The 19,853-nt window shown below is 37.1% G+C and overlaps 1 protein-coding gene and 1 non-coding gene across 3 annotated transcripts in view; one reads left to right on the plus strand and one right to left on the minus strand.

Annotated features, from left to right (window-relative positions):
• Nucleotides 1-19,853, plus strand: part of LOC112127865 (serine/threonine-protein phosphatase 2B catalytic subunit 3-like) — a 177,183-nt gene that overhangs the window by 129,427 nt on the left and 27,903 nt on the right. For both annotated transcript variants that reach the window (XM_024229346.1, XM_024229347.1), the window contains exon 2: nt 7,595-7,798. In XM_024229346.1, coding sequence (XP_024085114.1) covers nt 7,595-7,798 — 204 coding nt within the window. The remainder of the gene's footprint in view (nt 1-7,594; nt 7,799-19,853) is intronic.
• Trnai-aau lies at nt 13,020-13,092 on the minus strand. The gene has a single exon. It is a non-coding gene; the product is annotated as a tRNA-Ile (tRNA).

Consider the following 19,853-nt stretch of genomic DNA (forward strand, 5'->3'; position numbering starts at 1 on the left):
TATTTCTATTTATCAAAGCTTGCAGAAAATTCTCTTTTGAAGTAAAAAATAGAGAATTTTTTTTTATCCTGGCAAACCGAAAAAGAAATATTTAATTTCCAATATAAATTCAATTAGTGCCGGAGGTTGAGGGTAAAAAGGGAAAACATCCCACACTGCTCGCGGTCTCAGGTAATGAAACGAATTGTACGCCTCGACCACTTTCCTGGGTTTTTCCTGGAATTTCGGAAATGAAAACAATTAGTTAATCCAGAACAGATTTGCCCTGTGATGTAAAAGCGGATCTGCAGGGGAACAGATAAAGGATTTAAAACAGAAATAGCTGAAAATTTGGTTTAAAACGTCAAAATTCAGCTTTAACAACTTCCCGAAGTATAAAGTAAAGTAATTTCTACTCCGTACAAGATAAACAAAAAGAAAACGACTTCCTGAACCTAGAAATAATTATGCTACTAAATTTTAAAGTCGTAATTCCGTTGTTATTATTATTTGGATTTGAATTTTGGATTTATAAAAGCTCAAATCTCTATATGTAGAATGTGCCGAGTTAAGACTTGTAAGACACTTACCGTCCACCGTCAATTCCAGCTTTTGTAATTTACAATAAATAATACCGACAGACCTCGACAATCACCCATTTATAAACTTAAGTCCGAGGTCAGATTTCCATCTTATTCGTCCAGCTACCGGAGGTTGAGCTCCGGGTGCTGTCAAAAGTTAGGTCAGTTCAGCACCCAACGTAATTTACACTCTCACTAATTAAAATACACTTGGTCGAACCCCTACAAAAATAACCTCTTTCCTCCAAAACACGTGTGCTTTTCCACTCCTAAGCCATATCTGACTCTTTGCAGATTCTTGGCTTGCGCTGCTATATAACTTTTTGGATTATAGGCGAAGCTATGTTCTTTCTTATTGCTATTAGACGGTCGTAATTCTACTCTATCTGGCGAGCTCTTTGCCACAGTTTCTGCATCCGGGATGGTTCTCGCGGAGGCGGATCGCTCAGAATGTTCAGGTGGAGGAGGTATAGGCTTTTCTGATTTTTCTTGTTTATGTCCTTCCAAGCTACATCTGACATCCTTTGTGTATATTACGCTATTCCATATCGTTAGTATTGCGTTGAACCTGCCGTGGGGCGATCTCTGCTCTGAGGGCCTCCGATTTGCTCGTCATTCTGGAAGAAACAGTGTACACGCGGAACGATGTGGTACTAATCTAAGTACAACATGTTCCACCGTTTCTTGTTCCACGCACTCACACAGGAAGTTAAGTCTGAATGCACGGAGCTTTGCGGCAAAATCTCCTTGTCCTGTAGTTGAGGCATGTAATGTTCTATGACTAAGTGTTTCATCTTTAGTCAGTTTTCTATGTTGGGGAGGAACTGATATGTGTGACTTCCCTTAGATCAATCGCCCCATGTTAGCTGGCACTCACCATTCGTCTGCTTCTTCCGTGCTCGTTACTGGGATGTCCATTCTTCATTTCCCATTTGGCGCATAGCGCCTTTGATTTTAGGTCGATGGGCGCTCGGAACATGGGAACCAGATACTCGCTGCCGTGCTCAAGTAAGATTCTCATGTCTCGCACACGCTTTCTATATAGAGCCAAGGAGTTGAACCCTGCAATAAATGGGACATCGAGCAACTTTTCCCTACACGGCGGAGACATACGGGGGCTTTGGCTGAAAATTAAATGTCCTTGTATCAACAAGTATAAAGGGTGACTGAGGAATATCGTACTTCAGCACCTCAAAGTGAGTGAATAATAAGTAAACAAGAAAGAATAGAATAATCGGGTGAGGATTACGTATTATTATTGTGTATTTCTGAATAATTTCATTATTATACACTCAGTCAGTCTTAAATACATTCTTTCTTATTTACTCACTCCCTGGTGAAGTATTCCTGTCACCCTTTATACTTGTTATATAACTAACCTAATTGAGGGGTCGTTGTGTACTTAATATTCCGCTATTGGCCCTCTCACACGGCACATTCTCGCTAATAAATATGTTTTCTCCTAGCATATGCTAGGGACGCAAAACTATATACAATAAAACAATCTTGTTTCTTCCGAGAATAAGAATAGGAGACTCAGATAAATCTGCCGTGCTCAAGTATTTTAGTATGGTGGGGCATGTGTTATTTTTGAATAATTTAATTATCTAACGTGTTCCCACGTCTTCCGTTTTTCGAAAATTTATTACATTTTTCGGTAAACCAATTGGGAATTTGGTGTATGGTGAAAATGAGGATATTACAGTTATGATGATAAGATGTCAACTGTTTAATTACGTTTGTTCGAGTTTAGTCGCGTTCATGTTTGTCATCCGTCTGATTTATCTTTTTGAGACAGGAATCCCGATAGATTCCGCCCAAGTTTAAACACAAGAAATGAAAATATGAAACACCCATACAAATACACCCGAGGATAGGTTTCGGTTAAGGGGGATGATTAGTGATGGGAGTGAATGACAATTCAACGACTGAGCATAAATAAGTAACAAAACTAAATAAATAAAACAGATAAAAAACTACTTGACAGGATGATCAGTGATGACAGAGCATAGAAACAAAGGAAGAAAGAGATATACTGATTTTTGTTGGTTTGTCGAATGGGTAGGTTTGTTTCGGAAATCACCTGCGTTTTTAAGTCAAATGAGAGAATGCATATTTAAGAAAAGAAAAGCAACTCGCGTGCGATTTGGATCAGGGTTAGAAACTTGCGTTACTCAAATGTTATCGCCTGCCATTTGGAGTAAGAAGAGGGGCGTGCGGCGTTCCTCCGGCGTAATTGACGCTAGTTTAATTTCGAGTGCTCACGTCAACCCGGTCCCAGTTTTGCGGAATGGCCAGCAACAGCAATGTCAGGTTGATTGCTGAAGGGCCGCTCGTAAACGACGAAGCTGCCACCCTCTCGTCTCTCATATTCGCCGGGCAGAACGTCGGTGTCAAGCCGTTGTTGGGTGAGCTTTAATTACTTCTTAACACCACTTCTTCGCCCCCGCCCATCACCGCCCTCTTTTCACCCCTTTTCCACCCTTAGGCGGTGACTCTCAATTGAGATAACAGCGTCCTCGATATTAACTCTTCTCCTTTTATTCGAAATGTTAGCACGCTGTTCAACAAATTAATTTATGTTTATTGAAATGTGGCTTATTAAAATTCCAAGAAAAATAAAAATAAATCTGTTTTTTTGTTCTGCCATCTGAAGATTAATTATGTAAACACAATAACAATAAATTATGCCATTTGTACCTGGGAATTTCGTCCTTCTGCCATAAAAGATAACATAAATTAGATGAAAAGTATATATCCATTAAAAAAGCATACTTTGTACCAAGTAATGACGAGAGAACACATTATAATTTCTTTATTCAAAGTGTTTTGATGCCATTACTCTCCCTCTCTCCTTTCTTTCTAACAAGTCTTTGAATGGGTCCGTATTCCTAACTAGATGTAAAATTAATTTTGTTACCCTGGTTTATTAAAAAAAAAAAAATCGTAAAAATATTGAAAATTATCGACATATCAATAACTGTTCGATTATTTCGAAATTGCTGATGCTTTGAGCTCCTCGTTTAAACATGTTATCCTCAAACAGCAGCATCGGTTTATCAATGGACTTGTACCACGAACCTTGTTTTCTATAAAGAATACATGTTAAATAACCTAGAACTCGGTAAGTGTGTTCACTCGTTGTATATGGATTTATCAAAAGCCTTTGATAGTGTGGATGTCTCATTCTGGTCAAAAACTAGGTGTGGGCCAAGAGGGCTTGGGTTTTGGGTCTAACTTTTGTCTGAGAGGTCTTGCGGTGAAGGCTTATCAGAACTTGTCCACGTACGATCTGGTGTGCCCTCAGGGTTCTCATTCTGGTCCGATTTTATTTTTTTTTAATAACATCTGCTGTCATTAATTTTTCATATTCCCTGTTAACAGACGATTTGAAAATTTATCGCCCTGTCGAATCGAATTCTGCATTGGTGTACGAGTAATAATTTCAAACTAAACGAAAATAAATGTAAGATTTTAAAGTTATCAAAGAAAATGATCTTTCACATCGTTGTGTTAAGCAGCTTTAGGTGATTTTCGCCATTTTCAGTGGTCGATTTGTGAACTTGAATCATCCAATTTTGTAATATTATAATACCACCTATTTTAAAGCATAGATGGCATCATTCTCCTTCATAAGCATACAATTATTTATGGATTATGACCAATTCGTCTTTAGTATTGAAGATTCTGACATTGATGAGGTAGATCAAAATCTCGGGTTGTTTAATAAAAAGTGAGATTTTCGGGACCACATCCATGCCATTAGGAATAAAGCGTTTAAAAATTTAGGATTCTTACTCAGGCAAACTGTTGATTTTAAGAACCCTTGTGAAATAAAATTACGATATCAAGCACTGGTACGCAATAGAGTATGCCAGTGTTTGGTCGTCGGATTCTTTAAATTGGTCTTACATGATAGAAAGGGTAGAGTGAAGGGCGGCCACAAAATACCCTTTGTACAAGATATGCAACCACATGAAGTACCATCATTATGAAGCCAGACTTGCTCTAATAGACCTGGATTCTCTTGCGGATAGAAGAGGATTTTTCTGTGTAAGATCCTAAATAATTTCATTGACACCCTTGAGATATCGACTTATATTGGCCTTAGGATAACCCCAGCGTCAACTACGGACCCCTGAATCATTTGGTACTTCACGGCACAGGACCAAATACGGGTTAGATCCTCATCCGTACGGATCTTTAAGACCAATATAGAACAAGCATTAAAATTTCAAATGAGGGTTTATTTTTGTTATTATTGTTTATTTAATCATCTATTTATAATCTTGATTTATTTGGTAAAAGTGTCGGCCCTTCTTGATTCTTCAATTCTCTTTTTATATCCTTTTTTTTAAATAATCATATTTTAATGATTGATTTGTTGCGTTGTTTGACTGTCCTATGCTTGAGTATCTAACCTGTTTGGACTGTAAATAATAAAATAAAATAAGTTTATTATCTTCGTTACATGGAAGCAAATATTTTATTTGAAAATTGGGTTAAAATTGTCTTCATCATCGAGCAGCTTTGGTTGATTTTTGCCATTTTCAGTGGCTCATTTTTGAACTTGAATCTCTCTCTCTCTCTCTCTCTCTCTCTCTCTCTCTCTCTCTCTCTCTCTCACTCTCTCTCTCTCTCTCTCTCTCTCTCTCTCTCTCTCTCTCTCATCTCTCTCGATTTTTGGTCAGTTTTATGATTTTTTTTAGGTCCATCTCTATTTTTAAATTAAAAATTACAATTTAAAATTTTTTAGGTGAACCGGACAAGCCTGCAAATCGCCCAGGACGCCTAGAGGTTTCTAATCGACAAAAAGTTGTTCATACTCCAGTTTAAAAAATAAATCCCTCGATTACCTGACACTGCCGTGCTACGCTTTTTAATTATCATAATCGATGAGGTGTAATTTATTTATGCATTAAAAACGTAAGATAAGAAACATGAAAAAGGGGTGTATAAAACCGAGGGAGCCGGGTTGATCCCATGCAAATGACCCCAAAGTGAAGTATACGTTTTAATTTTTTCACGACGTCGAAAAAGTCACGAAAGCGATTTTACGTCATTTAACCCAAGTGGACTTTCTTCTCTGTATTGTTTAGAATTTAAAGTAAAGGCAACAAAAATGACTTATGGACTGTATAATAAAGTGGGAAGTTAATGGGCCGACAAACAGCTGAGGTCATCGCCGGCCCTCTGCGGGTTTTCTTTCTTTCTCTTCGTTCAGGCTTTAAACTGCAGCCAGTTGAGCATCTCGATCGGGTTACTGACTCTCTGATTTCAAATATATACTACGTTGATATCATAGAATGCTAGCTAGTCTCTCGTTTGTACCTCTGGTTGTCAAATACAGAATAGAAACAAAATATATAATACATATATTTACATCAACACACTCATAGATGTCTGGTCACATTCACTCCCCCATAGTACTCGATATTCCTCGAGGCGGGGTTGTAAGGAACCCCTTCATTTCACGCTAATAAATACTTTTACTCTCCAGAAGTCGTACACTCACCTCAGAGTACTCAATATTCCTCGTGATGGGTTTATAAGCAACCCCTTCCTTTCATGCTAATAAATACTTTTACTCTCCAGAAGACTCACACTCCCCCCAGAGAACTCGATATTCCTTGGGGCGGGTTTATAAGCAACCCCTTCCTTTGACGCTAATAAATTACATTCATTACAATAAATTAACACAAACACATGAACTTTATTGTTTTTGTCAACTATCTGAAAACCTCGCCCACTCTAATCTTTAGTTAGGTTGACAGATATCCCCAGGAGTACATTCTTTACCGATAAATCTTCATCCTTCACACCGCCCTCGATATGTAGCCTCTGGGCATACTTGAGAGGCGGCAACCCACCTATTAACAAACTTTGGTGCTGCACTGCCCGCAGGAGGAAGTGTTTTGGGATGTACAATGCTACTGTAGAAGAAATTCAACTACTGAAACCGGGCCTACTGATCAAGTTCCTTGATGAAATAGGACTCACCGGTCGGCTATAGGCACAGAACGGGGGTTGCAATAGCTCTTAAAGGGCGCAGTATATCTACATCTGCATGTGCTGAGCCCGATTTGAGCTCTTTACCGAAGTACTCCTCTAGGGGGTGGTTAGCAATTACACTTTAAACGAAACCGCGGCCGGAGCGGATCCGGTAGTTTCTACGCTAGGGAAGCTGGAGTTAGAGTGGCCTTCTCTGTCTAGGGAATGCGCGGGAGACCAGGCTGATGTATTTCGGCTTAGGTAGCCCTTTGCACACGGCATACGGTCTGATGCTCAATGCAGACCCGACCACTCGGAATGAGCAAGCGGGGAGCGAGGTTGTCTTGGCCCTTCGGGGCTGAGCTGCCTCTACACCAACTCTGCGGCAGTACCACCCTTCTGTCGTATGCGGAGGTGCGTCAGCTCTCATCTTGAGAATCAAAACGTCCCATAAAGCCGAATAGGCTAGGTGCGGACGTTAAAGATCCTCATTGTCCTTTTAGGACGACCGAGAATACGGGTAGCAATGTCCTGGAATACAATCCCATAGCGACTTATTATTAACTTAGCTTTTGGCAATTTGGTATGCCGTAAAACATGGCATTGCCTCTTTGCCGCTCTGCCTTGCTCTGGTACTCAACCGAGGTTACCTTCGTTGCTGTCCCCAAGGACCGATGATGCAATCTCAAACAGCCCAGGAGGGCACTACCATCAGGTTTGATTTCACCGGCATGTAGATCTGTAAGAGCCATATTCTCCTGATAGACCTGCCCACAGCTTATTCTGAAATTTATTCTTGAGATCTCCGGATTTAAAACAAAGGTCAAGCTCTTACAAAATCTTCTGATGGATTTGAATATATCTATAACACGACGTTTAGAATTTCAAGGTTCCTCTCGTGTAATAATATTCTTTGTGGAAATATTTTTTATTTCCGAGACGTTATAGTTCGAGAATAGTTTTTGAAAGTTCAGTTGTCTTAATATTGAAGCTGTCTGTGAATTAATTGTTTTGTAAATAATTAATTTTCTTTTTTTTTCCAGATGTGTCTTTCCCCCCTTCGCACAAATTGACGGCAAGCGAGGTGTTCGAAGCGCGGAGCGGGCGGCCGCGACCGGATGTCCTCAAGCAGCATTTTATGACGGAAGGACGGATAGACGAAGCGGCCGCCCTTAAGATAATCAACGAAGGAGCGACCCTCCTCCGGTCCGAAAAGACAATGATAGACATCGAGGCCCCAGTTACAGGTAAGGCGAATTTACTTTTTTCAACTTACATCTACTTCGGGTCATCCCATCGAGATCTCAAATCCGAACTTGATATCCTTAATACAAGTCGATTTACTTTAAATCAATAATTAGTCAAAGGTCAATGTGCAATGATGAAAGATTGTATATAACCCGGCACTAGATATTGAATATCTTGTTTGACTATTTGGGAAAAAGTATAATTGTGAATTAAAATACGTTTAATCCCTTCGAAACCTGTAGTGACTATTGGTGTCATAGTCGCCTATGGCCTTTCTAAATATATCGTCGCTAACTTGCCTTCAGTCTGGGAAGATTTCAGTAATAACTTGTAATATTTTTTATTGGCCTAATGTTTTCGCATATTAAACAAAGTACGATGATCCATGAACAGACTAATTTTTTGGTGAGAGTTAAGGATCAGAAAATTTCAAGGGTGACTATGCGAATCATACCCATGATTACGGGGTTTAAGTACCCGATTGAGCTAGTCTCCCATAGTAGAAGAGATTAGATTTAACAATCTTCCAAATGAAAGTTATGTAGTAAGGTTTTAAGTTGAGATAAAAAATTCAGTGTCACCAGCTGGATTCGAACCCACGACCTTAATTGGTCAAACGGACCACGAAAAATAGTGAACTTAATGAATTAAAATGAAGTATACTTCACCAAAGCTCTCCGTGGCCATTTCACTTGTCGCCGAGAATCAAATAAATTACACATTTGAAAAATGGCAAAAATGAGGGCAAATTCAAAAAGGTGCGGTTTAGGTGGGAAGTTGGTGCCCAAGGGGATCGAAGTGGTAGAGTAGCGGCGTATCAAGCCGAAGGTCGTGGGTTCTAATCCCGCTCGTGACACTGACTTTTTTATCTCGACTTAAAACCTTAATTAATTGTATGATATTAATTGGTCAAGCGGACCACGAAAAATAGTGAAGTTATGTAGTAAAACTGAATATGGATCATCAAAATTTGTCTATATGGTTCAGCTGAGTGTACAGCATAATTCCGTCAAAATAAGGGTTTTATGTGCATAATAACTCTTTTTTAATTTCAACGTAACTTTTCTCCGAAGCGTTACAAAACCATAGAAAACGATATGAAATTAAGCCTGCACAGATAAATTCTTGTATATTTACGGGATTTTTGTAGTATAAAATATTAAAGCTCTTAGACCATATGAAAATTAATTAAGAGTTAAAATTAAAAAAATTATGCAACATTAAATATAAAAATAATAGATTCTTCTATTATTAATTCGAAATAAATTGATATAAATTTGTTTATTCCCAATATTTTATCACAATCTGTAATTTTCGATTACTATATGTTATTTGATGAATGCATATAGATTTACAGCTGTTTACATATTTACAAAGGCCTAAATTGACAGAAAATAAAGTATAGGAATTTTACTTTTATTTTAGGTTAAAAAACGATTAATTTGAAGTTAAAAAAGTTTTTTTTTTTTTTTTTAATTTGCCTTATGATCTTTGCATATTAGCCATGACGAATCTCTTATATATGTTGTTCAAATTGGGGGTTATCGGGAAAAAAGGGCCAGAGGCGACGGTGGGAATCGAACCCACGACCGCGGCGTGAGAGTCTATCATGCTAACCACTCGGCTACCGCTAATTTATAAACAGTAATTTTACTTTACACATTTATATTTCATACCATACGAAGTTTTGTTTAATTGCTTTCGTCTTTTGTGTGTCGATAATCATCAATCGACATACGGACTAAAAAAATACGGATTTTAAAGCAACTCCAAGTTTAAATTATGCATAAAACAATCTATTACAGCGCAAACTAGTTATTGACAATATAACATTGCATAGCACGTCTTCAGTCGTCGGGAAAAAGTTGTAGCGACTTGGGTAGTTTTACATTCAGGATTCAATTGTAGCAGGAAATACTTGAAATTCAAGCCCAGACGTAAATTAGTGTCAAATAGACATTCTAAATGTGCAGCGTGAATTTCTACTCCGGATCCGTTTTTCGTTGCAAGTTCGTGGCAAAATTTACAAACTGGTGTAATCAATTTCCCCTTTGCCATTTATTTCACAAGGGCTGATTTTTCCCTTTTCTTGAACTTTTATTTTTAATCTTTGCTAAGTGGTCCGTTGTAGTGTACGATATAAAATTACGGGTTGACTCATTCCCGATTCGACCGATTGTTATCCTACCCATCAATTCAGTTTACACGTGAAGTAGCACGAAAGTTTGAAAATGAGTTAGTTCCTGTTGTAAAATGAATATAAAGGGTTGCCCGCTCGACTCGATTTCACCCCGGAGTGGCATTAAAAGCCAAAAAGTAATAAATCCGAACCTCGTTAACAAGTTCTTAATGAATCCCTGATAAGAAAGTTTGCCAGGCGCTGTTGCGGCCGGTTTAGATCCCAGCTCGTTTAATTTCGAAGGCGGTTTATTAACGCGATACCGCCGGCTGTATTCTTAAAATTCGTCACGACTTTTATTTAAAAATATATTAAATTTTAAAAACAAATACAATAATGTCTCTTTGAAAAGTTCTGTAGTTCCTGCCGTCGAAAATCACCATTTGGCAATGACATTGGTGTGCCTATTTACAACCACATTTCTACTATTATATAATAATAGCACTAACAGATATTTTCTATAGAACTTATCACAAATAAACGCCGAATTAATTTTTTTTTTTTAAATGGTAACATGATATTTAACATTTTCCGAACTATATCAATTAACTTAGCTTGTTAACTCATATTAATTTTTTACAAGAGTCCATGTAATAAATCTACATTTTATTTAAATGAATTAATGTTTATGTAAGGTATTGGTTGAAATAAAAAAGCTAGTGTCACGACCGGGATTCGAACCCCGCTCGTGACACTAGCTTTTATATTTCAACCAATACCTTACTTATAGATTAATTAATTGAAAGAAGTTTTTTGGTCAATCGGATCAGGAAATATAATGGATTTATTTAAATATCAAAATATTATCTTACGTTTCTCACTGGACGCTTGTACCGATCTGTCTTGGAATTTTCCGACTTACTGTTTTTATTTACGGTCTTGGTTAAGATGAAAAAGTTAGTGTCACGAACGGGATTCGAACCCACGACCTTCGGCTCGATTCGCCGCTGGTCTAATAGCTGAAGTGGCGTATTGTGTCGTGTGTTCGAATCTTACTCGTGACGCTAAATTTTTAAATTTAACCAAGACCTTACATAAAAAGAATAATTAATCTTGTATCTTAAGTTACCTATATCCCTTCTAAGTTCTATAAAGCTCTGACTCCAACCATTCTTGCATAAACTAATCTTCCTTATTGCCATACAAAACTTTAATTTATCCTTTTAAAATACTTAATTCGGAAGGCCAAATGTATCCAAAAAACTCATTTTAAATCATAAAATTTATTCCTGTTCTTTAATTAGAATTTCGAATTTTTCGTTCCATAATTTAAACATTTCTCTCAGGCTTGTGTAGCCAGTAATAATAATAACAATAGGTGGAGTATGACTAGCAAAAGTAATGCTATTATTAAAAATTAAATTGTTAAATGTAATGTTTAGTTAATGATTTTTTTTTCTGTGTCGACATCCAGTAGTCCGTCTGCTGTAAATTTACTTTAATTTTTATATTACGTAAAATTTATAACTTGTTTTGCGATAAACTATATATATATTTTTTGTTATTATATTATCTCCATCTCTCTCTCCTCTCTCTCTCTCTCTCTCTCTCTCTCACTCTCTCACTCTCTCTCTCACTCTCTCTCTCTNCCCATTCTATCTCCGTTTCACTCTCTATCATATCTATCACATTTCTTTACCTATATCCTCTCTTCTCTATCTATATTTGTATCTATCTATGTATCTACATGTACCTAAATATCGATATGTATATCTAACTCTAAATTCGTATTTATTTGTCTATTTATCTATTTATTTTTCTTTCTTGAGATAACCTTTTGTTTGGGGAATAATGAATCGTAATTTGGTCGTTAACGTCCCTGTCTTTCATTTATTGGTGTGTCAGACGGATTCGCCATTTCATCATCTTTAGTTTCGGGTCTGTGTTGTACAGTTCTTAACAAATAAATAAATAAGAAAATACATATGTGGACATGGAATATCACCGATAAAAGTAATATAATTGAATAAAGAAGTATGGTCATTTAGCTCTTTGTTCACCAAACCATTTTATACCTGGAAGTCTTTAATTTTTAGTCTTAGGGAATCTTTATTTCGAAATGGTAGGCTATTTCCAATTATATAATTAATTATTAAAAAATTAGATTGAACCATTTAACGGATAAAATTTGACCAACATTAAAAGGCAAAAAATTCAAATAATTGTGCTGAAAGATATTAAACAGACTTGAACTTCCATGGTTGATGATGTGTGACAAAGAGTTAGGGAGCTATTAAAATGTTTCGAATTGTACCAGGCGTTTCAAAATTTAGCGTGCTAAACGAACATGACTAATTTTTATAGTAATGCTCTTAATAGACTTTTGGTCAATTTCTGTCGTGTTCTTTCAACCATCAAAAAGCAAAAACTGTCCTGAAGTAAAGTGATAGGTTTTTATTGACGGTGAAAGGCGAATTCCATAAGAAACCTTGTATTCCTCTCTTCAGAGTTCTGCCAATTTTCTGTTCCTGCTTTTAGCCCTCATTGAATTATTACACCAATATTGGTTTACCGGCGTTGGGTTTTCGATTGGCGGGAATGAGAAGGAGAGAGAGAGAGAAGAGGGATTACGCTGCTGGGCATTAAATTGGATTTTTTGCAAGGTAAAAAAAACAGAATAAGAGAAAAATAAACCAAACCCCTGCCACATTAAACAACAAACAGAATCAATATTCAAATATGTTTGCAACGTAGAAAGCAAACATATCATATACAGGGTGAATTGCTACTCGTGCTACAAACTTCTCCAGTAGATTCTTCACCCTAAAATGAACAAAAAAGTTCATATTGTCCATGGTCCGATTCTCAACNTGAGAATCGGACCATGGACAATATGAACTTTTTTGTTCATTTTAGGGTGAAGAATCTACTGGAGAAGTTTGTAGCACGAGTAGCAATTCACCCTGTATTTAGCTTTTTTTCTCTTTCAAATAACATTTCAGTCAAATAAAATATATAAAATCTAGAATCATTGTTTAAGGCCAAAATTATACTTTAATTGATCGTTTTATCTAAAGTCTTGGTTGGGAAGAAAAATTTAGTGGCAAAAGTGGGATTCGAACCCACGACCTCCGGCTCATTACGCCGCTGCTCTCCTACTTGAGCTATCTTGCCGCAAAGGTCGCGGGTTCGAATCCCGCTCATGACACTAACTTTTTTATATCAACCAAGACCTTAAATAAAAAGAATAATTAATTGAAATAATTAATATGGTAAATTATAGCGGCTAAATATATACGGATTAATTAATGTTGACGTGAGGGTAAATTATAAATTTTAACCCGAAAATAGAGTAGTAACAAAGCGTTTTTAGTAAGTAGTTTTTTATTTATTTATTTTTTACGAGGGTTCGCAACAGTAGAGGTTATATCAACCCTCGGGGTGCCGGTGTTTTTGGAAAAAAGCCCATTCGTAAGTATGTTGGGTTCGAATGCAGGCCGCTGGATTCGAACCCGGACCTTTACCTTACAGTGATGTGCGCCGTGTGAACGCCTAACCGTTGCGGCCACCGACGCCCCGCAAAGCAGTTATTGGTGATTAATTAAAAACTTATGAACAAATCTAATGTATAAAATATTGACTCCAAAGATCTTTCTCCTCATTTCCCAAACACATTATCAAAAGGTCGAAGACACGAAAGCTCAAGTGGTAGAGTAGCGGCGTATTTAGCCGAAGGTCGTGGGTTCGAATCCCGCTCGTGACACTGACTTTTTTATCTTAACCAATACCTTTCAGAAATATTAATTAATTGAAAATGATCAAAAGATGAGCTTGTTATTAACCAAATTATTTAGATTCTGTTTGTTATCAATAATTTCAGTAAAAAAGTAACGATTGAAGATTAAGTCAAAATTCCCCTGGGTGCAATCAAATGGAGGAAGAAACCGTTTTAAGCTGTCGGTAAAATTCTGGGTCATAGGGGCGTGGCACGCTAGGTTTTGCCCTATTACCGACTTGCAACCCCCATTATACTGGCGCACCACCTGCAAAACTACAACACCCCCACAACAAAACCCACTTGTGGTCGTCACCTTTCAACCCCCCCCCAACGGGTACCTGTTGTATTTTGCACTTTATGTATATTTATTAAGTTCGCACGTGCACTCGGCCGGTAAATATTGAAAGGGATAAGTAAACTAGTGAGTGAATTGAAAGAGGAAACGATACTCACGAGTGAGAGAGCGTGTGGGGGTGAGAGAGGGTGAGAGAGAGAGAGAGAGAGAGAGAGAGAGAGAGAGAGAGAGAGAGAGAGAAACAGTACATTTTTCATGCTATACATATAAATATCGTAAATGGGATTGGTAAAGAAATGTTGATCTGTTATATTTTTCTACCAGTTCATTTTCAGCCTACACTCATATTTATTACAGGTTTTAATCATTAGGTACCATCTTATCATTAAAATACATTTTAAAATGGAAAATTTGTTAAATTTTACGTTCATAAATGTACGTTGTTTGTTTATCGAACGATGTAGTATATAACATAATACTTATTTGCTGATATTTCTCGTTCACTTATCAAATTACGTACCATTATGTTTGTTTATTGAAGAAAATAGCAAACTGCTCGCATGTAAGAATGCTATGTATTTTTTTATATACGTTGAACTTATTTGTACTTAGCGAAGCCGGGTTAATCCCACACACGAACATAGAATATTTATTTTTTCTTAATTTATGAAATGGTGCTTACGTGATAATGTAAAGGATATAATAACACTGTAGGTTGTCGGGGTTTTATGGCTAGCGTGGTGAATAACAGGAGAAACCGCCCTCATAAATAACGTTTTTGCAGTTATTGTTATGTCGGGCCAAGTTAACGACCGACGCGTAACTTTTCACCCCCTGTACTTATAATGAGTTAACAAAACTACAGAACTACTTTAAAACAAAAAACTACAGATTTCCTCCCTTAAAATATTTTCCCGTCCACAACGGCCCGACGTTTCTCGGCATGTCCAATGAGGAAAATGGCGAAAGTCAGCCGTCGGATTACGTTATCGACCTAAAGGCGTACTTTCCGTGAAAACAAGCGGCGATTACTCCTCGGCGGATTATTGAAACTTGCCGATCAATTTTCAAGCCCCCGCGGCCCAGTTTGCAATGCTTAAAACTGATCTTTATCAGTCATTTCGACAACCAACCTGACCTTTATTAAATTGAGCCGCGCCTTCGAAAAAATACCCAAACTAGAAAAACTACTGTTGTATTTTGAATTTCGGCTGATACGCCGCTACGTTGACGTCACAATAGCTCTAGTGGTAGAGCAGCGGCTTATCTAGCCGAAGGTCGTGGGTTCGAATCCCGCTCGTGACACTAACTTTTCTCGAGCTATCGTGGCTTCGATCCCCTCGGACAACTCCCCATCTCAACCTACAAACTTTCGAATTTTCCCTCTTTTTGCCATTTTTCAAATTCTTGAACTAATATTATCAGTGGGGTTTGATATTACTGATAACAGAAATTCACAATTTATAATAAAAATCTATTATATTTTAAGGTGTCTATGTTCGGAATTTAATTTGCTGGAATGTAATAAATTTCTTTCCTACGCCAATAAAATGCCTTTTGAGACAAACACCCTTTCACAAATAGAAATTATGAAGATGAAGTGGGTGTGGAGTTCAGTCCTTTTTAAAAAGATGGTTCCTATTCACAGTAAGTTGTTTCGCAACAATCCGGATTTCGAGCCCTTTAGCTCATCATCAGGTTGAAAGGTTTCTTACAAACACGTCTCTCGACATGTACTTTACTTTTGTACTTTGTACTTTTTCACTTTTGCAATTCATGTCGAGAGACGTGTTTGTAGAAACCCTTCAACCTGATGATGAGCTAAAGGGCTCGAAATCCGGGTTGTTGCGAAACAACTTACTGTGAGTAGGACCCATCTTTTTAAAAAGGATCCCTTTCACAAATGGCATTAGTGTAACAATGACAGTTGAAATTAGATCCATTAAAAACATTGCTGGTAGCATTGCACGTAGTAGTAACAATTTAAAGAAACCTGCTACAGCTGTTTTTTCACTGTTGTGTTTGAACGTACATTTCTCTTTAGGGGTCGTTTCACCTGTTACGATGAGGTTTCTTTTTTATCCTGGCACGTGGTTTTATCAGTCGTTTGTTTATAAAAAGGTATGAGGCGACCAAATTCTGCTTACGAATGAATGGTGCTCTTCTCGTAAGTTGACAAGTAGAAAATAGTTAAGCGTGAAGACCGTTTCTTCCAGGTTGGCCTTTTCTGAAGGAAAAAGTAGGAAGTTTAAAAATTCATTCTTAAAATTGAATCAGTATTCAAGTTTGATCTTTTTTGAAAATTTCTCTACATGTGAGTCAAAATTTAATTTATTATCGAAATGAATACCAAAGCATTACCCCCGTCGACCGTGCGTTGACCTCATTACCAGCCCTGTCATAATATTATAATTGCTCCATGGCTAGAAAAGAAAACCTTCATTTTTGCTGCTATGTTCCCTAATCCTCTACTTGTATTTGAAACATTTTTCTAAAGATAGGGTCATTTCTTTAGATATTGTAACAATTCGGTAAGAAGTTTGTTCAAACGAGATGCCATCTGCAAAACAGTACTAAATCCTAATAGAATTTGATGTCTTTAATGACGTTTATGAGGATGTTAAATAGTGTAGTACCCAGGATGGTGCTCTGGAAAACATCCGCTCCAATACTCTCTAAGGCCACCTGGACCCTAACACCTGAACTTTAGGCTAAGTTTTTATTTCAGACCTCGAGCCAGGATACCATTTAGCATTTCGATATAAATTCAATAACTAGAGAATGTAATAAGTCATGTTATTATCAGTACTTTTTATTGTTTTGTACCAATTTTTATAAGACAAGGTAAGTAGGAATTTTTTAGGTTGCTTCATTTTTTAAGATGTATTTGAAGATAGTAGAATTGTTAAAATATAGATTTCGTTCTTGAAAGAACTTCTTTGTGCCTTTATCCTACTACCTAAAAGGGAGATTTTCGAAGTGAAAAGCTTGACCGTTCTTTACTCCAGTCTTAAATCGTTAGTACATTTGGCATCGTAGTCCAAGAAGCGAGAGTGTGCTGTAATCAGCTCGAATTACAATTTGTTAATTTTTAAGGTCTTGAGACATTATGTTGTCTTCAGAACGTTTTGGCCTTAGCCAGGATAGGATGAACAGTGTTCCGAATTTGTCGCCAGTCTATTAGAGACTTTCAAATGAAATTCAAACAAACACACGAGAGACCTTTTTGGCAAACCCAACTTGACTTGGCACACGGCGAGGTGTCCAGACAGTCGGCACGTGGCCTATTGAAACGATAATACGTGAGGAACAGTTAAAATCCTGATTTACGGCAGTGTGGGAAGCTTCTGATTTTCTGATGATCAGCAGCTCCTCCTCTCGCCTTCATAGCTAAGGACTATGTCCCTTTCCAAAAATGATTTAAAACTAACTCTTGGCATCGCGGGTAGACATTACTTTTTCCAATATCTCACGTGTGACATCTGTCTCATTAGAGTGGTTTTTATTTTAATGATAGTCTAAATTATAGGATTTAATTTTTATATTAAAATGAAAAAATAACATAAACAGGCGTAACAAACCATTATCAACACTACTCGACAGGCGATACCAAACATGCACTATATTACAAAACCTTGATACAGATGGTTCTCAAACCTATGTGAACTTATGGTGTGCTCTTTGCTCCCTAATTCCCAGAATATATTGTAGAAGCTCTTGTCTTTGCTCCTTAATTTCCAAGGTGTATAAACTGATATCTTTGCTTCTTAATTGCCGGATGTTGATGTTGTGGTGTCTTTGCTCCATAACTGCCAAGGTGTAGACGTCCATGTTTTTCTCCTTAACTACCAGTATATTAAAGCTTCCGTCTCTGCTCTTTAACTAGTAGAATGTTGAAGCTACCGTCCTTGCTTCTTAACTACCAGGATGCTAAAGCTCCTGCCATTACTCCTGAACTATTAGGATGTTTAAGCTACCGTCATTGCATCTTAACTACCAGGATGTTAAAGCTCCTATCTTTGCTCCATAACTGCCAGGGTATTGAAACTCCTGTCATAGCCCATCAACTATCAGGATGTTGAAACTTCTGTCTCTGCTCCTTAACTACTAGAATGTTGAAGCTACCGTCCTTGCTTCTTAACTACCAGGATGTTAAAGCTCCTGCCATTACTCCTGAACTACCAGGATGTTAAAGCTCCTGTCTATGCTCCATAACTGCCAGGGTGTTGAAACTCCTGCCATAGCCCATCAACTATCCGGATGTTGAAGCTCTAGTCTTTGCTCTCAACCATTCAAATATTTTAAAAAATTTTTATGAAAAATTGTTAATCCTCTTGTTTATGTATAAAGCATCACCCTACACCGACACCTTAATATTCTTTTTTTCAGAGGTACATAAAATTCCATCAACCCTTTCACTAGTCCATCAGGCCAGTTTGACAACCATCAAAATATACAGTCATACGTATAACTTGTACACTTTGATTTGTTTCTATTTTGTGGTTCTTTAATTTGGCCCAACCCCAATCACGTAAGGTTTTTTCCATAGGAACTTATGGGATACAGAATCAAAAACGTTTTGTAAATCCAGGGGGAAAAAACATGCCTTTTTCATCTGAATATCTAGTCGCCAATAGAGAATATAATATATAAATTATACAAATAATTTTTCTGTGGTTGACATAGTTGAAATGTAATTTCTAAAGTAAAATTTAAATGTTTTTTAATACGACTGCAAATTTTATTCGATTCAAAACCCTATATCCTAACTTTGAAGATCTGGTTTTTAGTCAGGGCTGCAAAGCTAAAAGCAAACTTGCTGAAATTCTGCCTTTACAAGTTACATAATCTTCGATTTCATAAAAAGTCTCTTTTAGGTGTATAGAAACAAACAGCCTTATTGTATTATAATGGTGACCCAATTTATCTGTTTGTTTTGTGAAAACCCCTTATTAGGTGAGTCCTAAAACGGGCGATATACATCTCCGATACTATATTATTATTAGAGCCATACGGGAACTGCTTATTCTGTAAACTCTCGCCTTCCCGGACTATTTCTGCGCCTAACACCTTCGACACCGATGTGTGTTCTCATTAAGGAAAGTCACATGAATCGTCAGGTTTGGCCATACATCGTTGATACTCTTCGTATTGGAAAGGAAAAATCCATATTCCGCTATTTTTAATCTATTTCTTTTCTTCCTTTTTTTACAAGTTTGAAAGCTCCCGTTGCGTGAGTAACGAGCTTGGTCCGTTGTTGCTACAACCCGCCGGCCATTTACACTTACATAAAAAGGAAATTGATCGTTTTTTTTACCTTATGATTATATCAAATATTATGAACTGCCATGGTATAATATTCAAACGGGCAATTCGATCAAATTCATTTTGTTTAATTATTAAAGGTAAATTAACTTTTGGGTCGTTGGTGACCGTAGCGGCTAAGAAGTTGACACGGCGGAACATCGCTGTAACGTAAAGGTTCTGGGTACGAATCCAGAGCCAACATATTTGCAAATGCGCTTTTTCCAAAACACCAGGGGTTGGTAATAACTCTTCTGCTGAGAAACCATTAAAAAATAAAATGAAGTTCATTGTTCAGTTTTCACAATAATAAAGTAAACAAAGGGAAATGAATTTTGGAAAACATAACAAGCCGAATAATTGTATAATAAATTCATATAATATAAAAAGAAGAACCCGAATAAAATAAAGCTAGAGATTTATAAAATGTAAAAAATAAAATGTGTTCTATGCCTTACTCATTTATTTCTCTTTAATTTATAAAAGATTCCAATCGGAGGGGGAGGTTTACATGTGTAAAATAATTACAGTAGTACGTAAAGAAGCGAAAAGGTCGAC

This window comes from Cimex lectularius, unplaced genomic scaffold (assembly GCF_000648675.2).
Source record: "Cimex lectularius strain Harlan isolate CLEC.00 unplaced genomic scaffold, Clec_2.1 scaffold350, whole genome shotgun sequence".
NCBI lineage: Eukaryota > Metazoa > Arthropoda > Insecta > Hemiptera > Cimicidae > Cimex > Cimex lectularius.